At 45.7% G+C, this 11,094-nt stretch overlaps 1 protein-coding gene across 5 annotated transcripts; it reads left to right on the top strand.

The window, feature by feature from the left end:
• The first annotated feature begins 923 nt into the window (after positions 1-923).
• LOC128342691 (zinc finger protein 813-like) lies at positions 924-7,887 on the top strand. Of its 5 annotated transcripts, XM_053290409.1 has the most exons (5): positions 924-1,230; positions 1,582-1,891; positions 5,505-5,640; positions 5,991-6,104; positions 6,903-7,887. In XM_053290409.1, exons 2-5 carry the CDS (start codon positions 1,661-1,663, stop codon positions 7,292-7,294), a joined length of 873 nt encoding a protein of 290 aa, XP_053146384.1. In that variant the 5' UTR covers positions 924-1,230; positions 1,582-1,660; the 3' UTR covers positions 7,295-7,887. The 5 variants fall into 5 exon arrangements, with proteins under 5 accessions (XP_053146384.1, XP_053146383.1, XP_053146385.1 ...); XM_053290408.1 differs by having other exon boundaries at positions 924-1,891; XM_053290410.1 differs by having other exon boundaries at positions 924-1,891; positions 5,991-6,092.
• Positions 7,888-11,094: the final 3,207 nt, after the last annotated feature.

Raw genomic sequence — 11,094 nt, forward strand, 5'->3', positions numbered from 1 at the left:
TAAACGAGGAAAAGCTGATGTGGGGCTTTCAAGTTTAAAAAAAGATGATGACTACGCACTGCAGGGACGTGGTAGTGATTTATAAATGTATGCAAGTTGTGGACAAATTAGGGTGGGGAGAAATCTCTCCTACGACTAGAACTTGAACTGACTAGACTGGTGGTAAATTCAAGAGACACCAAAAAACACGTCTTCACGCAATACACAATTAACTTATGGAATTCACTGCCACAAGATGTGAAGATGTAATAACTCTGGTGTCTTTGAAAGGGGATAGAACAGATTCATGGAGACCTATCTACAGCTATTAGTCATGATAGCTGAGTGAATCCTCCACCTTCCAAGGCAGCGTACCTTTGAATACTAGTCCCTGGAGAAATAACAACAGAGCAAGGCTATTGCCCTCATCTCCTGCTTGTGTGCTTCCCTGGACCACCTATCTGGTCACAGAGGGAAGCAAGAAGCAGAAGCCAGCATGGTGTAGTGGTTAGAGTGCTGGACTAGGACCGGGGAGACCCGAGTTCAAATCCCTGTTCAGCCATGAGACTTGCTGGATCACTCTGGGCCAGTCACTTCTCTCTCAGCCTAAACTACTTCACAGGGTTGTTGTGAGGAGAAACTTAACTAAGTATGTAGTACACCGCTCTGGGCTCCTTGGAGGAAGAGTGGGACATAAAATGTAACAAACAAACAAACTAGTTTGATCCAGCAAAAGAAGACCACTCACACACCGCATATGCTGAAAATATGTGTAAACAGAGACACCAACTGCATCAGGGACATATCTAGAAGGTTGTTGATCAAAGTGGAAAGCAAACTCTTTGATTTCTCTCTTAAGAGAGGGCCTTGCCCCCTGCAGTTTTGTTCTGAACTACTGTTCCCAGCAGGCCTTGCAAAACCAGTAGGGATAACCAACAGCTGACTTTAATTTGTGTAAACCAGGAGGAGAGGCTTTAAACAAGTGCATAGCCGGGAAAGAGGTTTTTTGTTTTGTTTTTTCTTTTTCGCAGCACCAAACTTGAACCCAGTAAGAACTTAAGGAGGCTAAGAATATAAGCTTCCAGAAAGGAATTCCAAGTTTGGGTCCTTGTTTCTTCTCTGTCCCTGACCATCTTGGAAATTACAGTAATTCCCTAGCTGCCCATTTGAGTGTTTTCTCCCTCACCTGGACTCTTTAGATCTGAGGCTGGATTATGGTTGTGCTTTTTCTTTGGCTCTATAGGTAGCTGGGTAAGTGAGAAAGAAAGCCTTTGCCCTTTCAGAGAAGAGAAATAGATATAAGAAGATATCTGGCTGGGGAGGGGAATATGTGGCCAGAATGGCAAGCAGAAGGTACAGAAGACAGCCCCCACCCCCATGGTTATGCAAGAGGTGAGGTGGCATTCCCCCACTGAGAGTCATCTAGTTTTCTGTAGTGTGAGACTCCCCTGTGAGGTCCCCAAAGGAGAAGAAGAAAGATCACAGAGGAGAGGTTGCAAGGAGCAGGAAAGGCCAATTGGATTGTCCAGCCTGCAAGTAAAGAAACACTGTTTCATACCAGCAGACGGGGATAAACTGGAACAAGGTTCATTTCTGCCCTAGGAAGAACAATTGAAGGCGTTCCTAAGGATAGCAGTGGACTCTTGCTCAGGTTGGGGAAGAGCCCCTTCCCTTGGGTGGCATGGAGGCCTTTCTGGCCTCCTTTGAGCAAATGGCTGAAGCCCAATGTTGGTCCAAGGAAGAATGGGTGGCCCAACTCCTGCCAACCCTGGGTGGAGAACGCAAGCACCTCCTGAGCAGCCTGGAGGTCAGTGACAGACAGGACTATGAGAAAGTGAAGGCAGCCCTCTTACAAGGGAATGCCGCGTATTCTCTCCCGAGACAGCAACTGCTCCAGTTTCAGGAAAGCCAGGTGAGATGATTTCACTGCAATCTTCCTGTGGGGCACAGAATCTTTGATGGGCAAGGGAATGAGTCCTCTGCCCAACCCAGGAAACATCCACAAGGGGCTGTGTGGGTGGGATCTTCCATGTCCGTGTAGGCACGTCTGAGGGACTCTTTAGACAACTTAATCGTCTGCAGGACTCCATAGTCATGGTCTGGGAGCAAGGGAAAACTCTCGTGTTGCCTGTACAGCCCTGAACCTTTCCCCGCCAAGTGTGTTGATCATGAATGTTGCGCCTTAGTGCCTCCACTATACGCAGGGGCGTAACAAGGCTGGAGTGGGCCCAGAGACAAAATTTTAAAATGGGCCCCTCGCTGATGTGCACACACTTCACAATATATAGTCATGTGACTTGCCTCATGTGACTTGCCTCGGGGGGGCCCCCAGGCAGCCGCCTCCCCTTGCCTAATGGTAGTTACGCCCCTGACTATACGGTGTCTATGTGCCCTTTTCTCGTCTGGGATTCTTCTAGTGCCTGGGACTGGGGATGGGGTCTCACTGACAATTGTGAGGAGAAAGAGCCAGGTCTCATTGTGCTGCTTGCCCGCCAGCCCCTGCTGCTGCTGTAGCAGCACCCGAGGTGGCGGAAAGCTGGCGCTCTGCTCCACAAGGCGACTCGGCCCTGAGCTGCCTGTGTGCAGCTGAGCAGCTCCTCCGGCCTTGTCCTCGTCCACTTTCCACCCGGCACTTGCTCTCGCCAGCAACCTGAGGCAATAAAATAAGGTAGGCTGGCTGGCAGGCACCATGGAGGCAGCCCCAGGCACATTCATCTTCCGTGCAGCAATTCCTAAATACAGCTGAAGAAGCTGTGAGACTCTGTGAATGGCTCCAGAGCACCTTTCAGGCAAGGTGACTTTTTCTTAAGAGCATGAGGACAGCCCTGCTGGATCAGGCCCAAGAAGGCCCATCTAGTCCAGCATCCTCTTTCACACAGTGGCCCACCAGATACCACTGGAAGCCCACAGGTAGGAGTTGAGGGCGTGCCCTCTCTCCTGCTGTTACTCCCTTGCAACTGGTACTCAAAGGCATCCTGCCTTTGAGGCTGGAGGTGGCCCACAGCCCTCCGACTAGTAGCCGATGATAAACTTCTCCTCCATAAAGTTATCCAAACCCTTCTTAAAGCCATCCAGGTTGTAGGCTGTCACCACATCTTGTGCCAGAGAATTCCACATGCTGATTATGCATTGTGTGAAAAAGTACCTCCGTTTACTGGTCCTAAATTTCCTAGCAATCACTTTCATGGGATGACCCCTGTTTCTAGTGTTATGTGAGAGGGAGAAGAATTTCTCTCTGTCTGCTTTCCCCACACCATGCATGAATTTATAGATCTGTGTCATGTCTCCCTGCAGTCATCTTTTTTCTAAACTCAAAAGCCCCAGGTGTTGTAGCCTTGCCTCATAAGGAAGGTGTTCTATCCCCCTTGATCATCTTGGTTGCCCTCTTCTGCACCTTTTCCAGTTCTACAAAGTCTTTTTTTAGATGTGGTGACCAGAATTGTAGGCAGTACTCCAGTTGTGGTTGCACCATCATTTTGTATAAGGGCATTGTAATATTATAGCAGTTTTATTTTCAATCCCCTTCCTAATGGTCCCTGGCATGGAATTGGCCTTTTTCACAGCTGCCGCACATTGAGTCGACACTTTCAACGAGCTGTCCACCACGACCCCAAGATCCCTCTCCTGGTCAATCTCTGACAGCTCAGTTCCTATCTACGTATACCTGATGTTAGGGTTTTTCGTCCCAATGTGCATCACTTTACACTTGCCAGCACTGAACCGCATTTGCCATTTTGTCACCCAGTTTGGAGAGATCCTTTTGGAGGTCCTCATAATCCGTTTTGGATTTGACTACCCGGAAGAGTTTGCTATCATCAGCAAATTTGGCCCCCTCACTGCTTACCCCTACTTCTAGATCATTTATGAATAAATTAAAAAGTACCGGGTCCCCGTACAGATGCCTGGGGGACCCCACTTCTTACTTCCCTCCATTGTGAATGCTCTCCACTTAAACACTTCTCTCCCATTCCTCCTTTTCTTTTATTCCTGACAAACCTACCAATCCTTGCAGAGATCTACCTCTTCGTAAAGAATAAAAGGTGAGGGGAAACGTAATAGCTTGAAGTAGGCTGGCCAAATAGAAGAGTGGACAGCGCTCTTGTACCTTTAACAGATGCACAGAAGAGGAAAGTTGCACCTGCTAAAAGCTCCTGTGTGTTGATTAATCATACAGGTGTGCTGTCCTCTCTTCCATCTGGCCACACTACCCTTGTGCCAGAGAAAAGCTAGCCTCCAGCTCCGAGGACATGTGCTCTATCTGCAGTAGCTATGCTCCTTACTGGCAAAAAAGATATAATTGCTTGATTAAACTAGAGACCTGGGGAGATCTGGAGACAGTGCTAAGAGGTACATCGTGAGTAGGATGGCCAGATAGGAAAGAAAACAGGGCTCCTGTACTGTTAGCAGGTAGACAGAAGCGGGAAGTCTAGCAGATTCAGCACAAAATTTCTGCTGAAATTTCCCCTTCTGGGCATCCCTTGAAGCGACAAGAGCTCCGTCCGCTTTTTCATCTCACCACTAATCCATCGTGCAATGTTGAATAGTGGGCAACACCCAGACTGCTTGGTTAGGAGCAAGCAGCGTTGAAATCAGTGAGACTAATTAGCCATGAAATCCCTTTGGGAACATTGGGTTGAAAAGCCCTGTGTATAAAACACCACCATCCACCAAGCCAAATTAATCTGAACTAGCTGACCTGGCACAGAGCATCTGCGCCCCTAGTTCTCCCTGTCTCTCCTCCCCCATCTTCATTTCTTTCTCTCCCCCCACCCCAACCAGCTGATTCTCCCTCGGTGGCCAGGCTGCTTTTCCTCGCTGCCTGGCACGCCGCTCCTCCTCCTGTCCCCGTTGCTAATCGGCAGCTTGCTCACAAACTCTCACGAGAGGTGCCACACATGGGATTAGCAACAGGTACGTTTAAGAGAATTAAATATATAGATGGGACTTATTCATGACTAACTTGATCTGGATGTTGTCCATTGTCTTTAGATGCCTCTCTCTCAAAAAAATTTATACTCAAAGGAATTAGGGATGAATTGCACGCTGGAGAATGGAGTCGAATGGGCCATTGGATCCCTTTTCCCATGTCCTGCTCACATGTTCAGCACATGAGCAATCTGTGTACAATGTCTGCACATACAGATCTGAATGCATGTATAGTTATTCAGCAGGCAAGCACTCGTTCTTTTAAAAAAGCAGTGACCCAACCTTTTTTTCATAAGAAGCCTTAAAGATCTTTCCTCACTGAGCAGTTTGAGGGAAGCTGTGGGAATGACTCTGAGTTTAGAATTAAGCACTTTGAAGTCATTTTTCATATGAAGCCCTTAGTAATCCAATCTATTTTGAAGTTTCATTCTTGGCCTATGATCTAGGTCTTGTATATGCTTTGCCAGAAATGATACAAGGAAACTTGAGTTTAAGTAGGAATTGTTGTTCTCAAGGATTTCTCACCAGAAGATTGAGAACAAGCAGGATCAGATGCAGATTTGGTGTAGGAAGATAACTTATTGCAATTCTTTGAACAGGAAAACACATCAGTGAGTCAGGAAAGAGCAGGAGCTCGGCAGGAAACCCATCCAGTGGTGGATGCCAATATGCCCGTGTTCTTTGGGAAACGTCTTAACCTCCCTGGTAAATCGATACTTAAGGAAATTGATACTGGTAAGACATAAAAGCTCTGTGGTTATTATCCAGGACAAGTCAGAACTCAATTTCTGAGGCATCTAAATGCAGGTGGAGTGATGAGAAAAACTTGGGGGGTGGGGAAAGAGTGGAAAGAGGGAACTTGGGAGGGGCATCTTGAGTGGCTAGAATTAGAGACCAAGTACTGGGCTTAGCAGGTCTGATCCTGCAAAGTAGTAGCTCAGCTGTTTTCCAGCACTGTTGCACAAGTTATGATGAATCATCCCACCTCTGGAGCAAACCACTCACAAAACCCAATGAATTGCTTGACATGGCCAGCAGTTCCCGCCCTTGTGAAGTCCTATTTGGCCTGCTTCTTTCTTCCACAGAACAACTTCTGGTTCCCAAGCCCGATCACCTGGTCTCTTTCCTGGAAGAGGGAGACGGTCCAGTTGCCTCTTTCTTCAAGGAGGAAGATGAGAGGTTGGCAGGTAGCTGCTTAGGTGTGTGGTGGGACACTTCCTTTTCTGGCAATTGCCTGCCCCTGTTGGGATGGGGCCATTGCATCTTCCAGGTTCTGCTATCTCTGGGGGAGGTTCCCATTGACCGTGGTGCTCCCTGGTTTTGGAGCCAAGAAATAGTTACACACCGTTTGTGTCCAAACTCCGAGGGGGAAACTTTCTCAGTATTGGGCCTTTTGGATCCGGGGGGGTGAAATCTACACCTGAGGGTTACTGGCCAAGGACCCCCACTGGTGCCTTCTCTAAGGTGCCACCAGCCACAGCACAGACTAGCAACGTGTTCGTGCTTACGCCTGACTGTGCAGTCAAGTGATAGAAACCAGAGCTCCCCAACTCCCAGCAGGCTGAATTCAGTCCTGTATGTATGTATATAACATTTATATCCCGCTCTTCCTCCAAGGAGCCCAGAGCAGTGTACTACATACAAGTCTCATGGCTGAATGGGGATTTGAACTCCCCAGTCCTAGTCCAGCACTCTAATCACTACCAAAAAAAAGCGAGGGTGGGGAGAGAAAACAAGGGCTTTTTTATTTTAGCTTATTTGATTTCCTCTAAACCGAGCTCGCTCCTCAGCTGCGGCCCCAGCACGCCTCTCCCATGGCCGCGGCCTCTCCACGCAGCGAGAGAGAGGTTTGCCCCTCTCTCGCTTAGGACTCCATGGCCCCCACAGAGTGCCGGGCCGAGTGGGCGGCTGCAAGCGCTCCCGCGCCCGACTCTCGGCCTAGGGTTCTGGAGGGAGCATACATTGCCCTAATGGGATCTCTTTCTCTCCTCTTTCAGGGGAGAAACAATTTAAATGCTCAGTATGTGGAAAGTGGTACCGTTCGAAGTATGGGTTATCTCGTCATCTACGAATTCATGCAGGGGACCCGTCATTTCAATGCTCTGTGTGTGGAAAGACCTTCTTTCACAAAAGAAACCTTACTCAACATAAGAGAATTCACACAGAGGAGAAACCATATGGGTGTCCTCTGTGTGAGAGAAGATACATTTCGAAAACAGGTCTTCGATTACACCAGAGAACTCATACAGGGGAGAAACCATATCAGTGCTCTGACTGCGAAAAGAGATTCCATTTTGAATCAAATCTTCAACAACATCAGAGAAGAATTCATTTAGAAGTTAAACCACATGGCCCCCTCAAAGGTGAAAAGAGTTCCTCACAGCAATAAAGCATAGGAGAACATCAAAGCTAGGGGGTGGACTGTAAAAATATTCACAGTGTAGCAAGAGCTTTGGTGACAAATTCAGCTGTGAGAAACATGAGAGGAGAGATGCAGGAGAAGATGCCATGTAACTGCTTGGAATATGGAAAGAGACTCGATCATGGCACACATCTTTATTTTAAATCAGAGTTTCATATGAGGACACAATTTCCATTGGGACTCTTCCATGCAAACCAGTGGCCGGATGGGGTTTCTGGGCATTGGAAGGTACTTCTGTAAAGCGGGGCCTTTTTAGTGCTTGCACATACAGAAAGGACAGCAGCTAGGACTGGTGTTCTTTCTATGTGTGCTTCTTCACCTCTTCGACCGTTCTCTGCCTCATTTTTAGTGTCTGTCCTATGTGACGCTCTCTACCAAAGAATAGTTCTAATTGCATATTTTATTCAGTACACAACTAGACTAAGACCGTCACTCAAAATGTACACTAACTGGAACAGTAGCTGTGGCTGCTTTTCAGGTCTGCAATTGTGCTGGTAATTTTGCACCGGTGAGTTCTGGAAGAGGTACACCCTGCTTATTAATAAAGCTGCATGATTTTATCTGTCTTTTTTTATTTCCCATTCTAATCAAGGATAGACATAGTAAGCAAACTCCAGTTGGTTAACCCTCTTTATGCACCCTGCCCAAATTGGTCTATAAAATGATTAAAGGGTCCAGCCGTTGCAACTTGAAGATGTTGGTAGCTGACTTTGTCCCTCTTGCACTTGACCTTCAGAGGCAAGCTACCTATTAAAACAAATATTCTAATATTTGTTTTCTGCTTTCTCACAAAGTGGTTTGTATAGCAGAGAATGTTTATTTAAATCATTGCATGTCTCAAAGACTCTTTGATGCAAAGACATTTTGGAAATGCCAGCAAGCACCCCTGAAAGACCATCCTCAAAGCCAAGCCGAATTGCCCCATCCTCCCAAAAACCTGCTTGGAGGGTATCCGAGGTCTGTTTTGTTTAGTATTTGTGAAAGTGGGGTCATGGCAATTACAAACAATAGAGGGGATAGTGAGTCCCCTTGGAGAATGCCTCTTCTAATGCTAACCTGTCCAAGTGCCTCACCATTGATTTTTAACTGTGTACTCCACATGCTCATTGCTTTTTTAACATATATCTGAATGTTTTTGCTGACACCAGTTGTTTCTAAACATTTTCGTATCCATGTGTGAGGCAATGAATCAAAGGCTTTCTTGTAGTCAATCCATGCAACACTTAGATTTGTTTTTCTTCTCTTGCAGTTTTCTAAAATCATTTTGTCAATCAGCAGCTGGTCTTTGGTGCCTCTGGTGTTCAGGCAATTTCCTTTCTGTTCAACTGGAAGCTGTTTGTTAGTTAATAAGTGTTGCATCACTTCATCTGCTATTATTCCAGTTAATAATTTGAACATGGTTGGCAGGCAGGTTATCGGTCTATAATTACTTGGAACTGCACCTTTTGCTGGGTCTTTCATGATGAAATGAGTTTTCCCAGTTGTTAGCCATTGTTCAATATCACCGCCTTGCAAAATGTGATTGAACTGTTTTGATAGTTGTTTATGAAGGCTTGTTAGGTGTTTAAGCCAAAAGCCATGCAGTTCATCGTCGCCTGGCGCAGTCCAATTTTTAATTTTCTTTGCTCTTTCACTTATTAATTCTGGTGTTATTATTAGATCTTGCATTTGTTGGCTACATTTTTTGACCTCTTTCATCCAGCCTGCTTTTTTATTATAATCTATTGGATTGTCCCATAATTTCCCCCAGAATTGCACTGTTTCTTCTTTATTTGGTGTTTCTAGGTTTCTTGCAGTTTCGCCTTCTATGGTTTGGTAGAAACGTCTCTGATTTGACTGGAATTGGAGATTCTGCCTGTGTTGTGTAATTCTGGCTTCATATCTGCTAATCTTCTTTGACACTGCTGTTATTTGCTGCTTTATTATTTCTAGGACTTCTCTAATTTTCCTAGAATCTAGGTGGTATTTTTGGATCAGATACTGTTTGGTGTTTTCATTCTTCAGCTTCTTGTCTTTCATATCTTTCAATTTACTAGCATCTGATCTAAGCCTGGAGATTTTATTTTCTAATCTAATCTTCCATTTAGGTGATGTACTGCTTTCTTTTTTGACAGGTCCACTGATCTTATATCTGAGCTCTTGTGTTGTTATTGTTGCTGCACTGTACATTAGTTGGTTTGTTTCTTGCAAATTATTGGTTGTTATTTCTGCAAGTGCAGCATTGACATCTTTTAATGCCTGAGCAAGTTGTTTTTTGGCAACTGTTTTTAGAGCTGGAAGTCGAACCCTGGTGGTTGTTTGGTTCATGTGCTCAGTTATTTTTTGCTTTAGTTCTTGTTGCTTTTCTGTTAAACGGCATTTGGGTTTTTGAGGTGAAGGCAAAGGGGAGGTTGCCTGGTTTTGATTTTGAAACAGTTCAGCAACAGTGGCATCCTCTATTTCCAACACCTCCTCCACCTGTGCCTGAGCAACTTCTTCAATTGGTGATAATTCTTCTTCCATATCTTGAGCCTGTGTTGCTCTTTGCAGTTCTTCCAGCTCAACTCCTGTGAATACTTTATTTCTTATTATGAATCTTCTCTGGTCTGTTAGCCTTTGTTCTGTTATTTCTGTGTCTGGATGCTTCTCTTTCCAAATTTGGTACATTCTTTTTAAATAACCTCTTCTAGTTGGACTTGACTTGTAACAGCAGATCATTATTTCCTTGTTGGCATTTTTCGTATATTTTTTTCGGTTAAGCGATGTTTCTTCCAGTAACTTTGCTGTCTCCAGCCCTGGTTGCTCAACTGAAGATCCTGAGTCCTGTTGCCCACTTGCCACCAGATGTCCAGGGACTATAGCATCTGGCGCGGTCCTTGTTGACCCGGGCGACGACCAATCCGGTATAGATTTATTAAAGTTACGTCTCACCATATTGTTGATGGGAGAGGCACTCTTTGTCTGGCTCCTCTGGTGAGACCTGTCCAGTATGGTTGGATCTCTGGCATAGCTCTCACCTTCATCAGAGCACACAAGCCCCACAACCACGCCAAGGTAGTGCCTCACTGGGGGTTGTTGTTGTTGTTATTATTATTATTATTTTATTTATTCGATTTCTATACTGCCCTTCCAAAAATGGCTCAGGGCGGTTTACACAGAGAAATTGCAGTAAGTTTAATTAAAAAGATAAATATTAAAGCAATTACTAGTTAGTTGTAGGTCATTCCCTCCCTGCAGGGGCCCACAGTTGCAACCAAGGATAGTGGCCAGAAAATAAGCCCTGTCCTTGCTAAGTCAGTGGGCACAAAATTTGGGGGCTCCTGCTGTTGCTGGCTACCTGGGCCATCAAAAATGACCTTGCGGGCAGGATCCGGCCTCCAGGCCTTATGTTGTGCAGGGCTGGATTAGATGGACCATTCGCATAGCCATCAGCACCTCCATCAACACCTTCAAAGAAAGAAGCCCCAGAAGGGGTTAAAAAAAAGCTGCTGGAAATAGATATGGGGACTGGCACACTCCATTCAGGAGTGGATTGGGTTGTGGAGGGGAGAGAAACCCTGTCTGTAAAATCTCTTCACACCCAGCTTTTAGTTTGCATCTCCTCCAGAATGGAGGGTGTGCATCCACATATCAGGCAAATCTAGCCTAAAGTCCTTGTAAGCTATCAGGTAGAGAACACAATTGTTCACACACAATTCGGGTTTTTCATTGCACATGAATGCGTGTAGCCTGATTTATATCCGGGGTTTTAAAAAATCAATTTTTTGCCTCTGTTTTGGGTGGCAACT

The sequence above is a fragment of the Hemicordylus capensis genome, chromosome 2, assembly GCF_027244095.1.
Source record: "Hemicordylus capensis ecotype Gifberg chromosome 2, rHemCap1.1.pri, whole genome shotgun sequence".
Lineage (NCBI taxonomy): Eukaryota > Metazoa > Chordata > Lepidosauria > Squamata > Cordylidae > Hemicordylus > Hemicordylus capensis.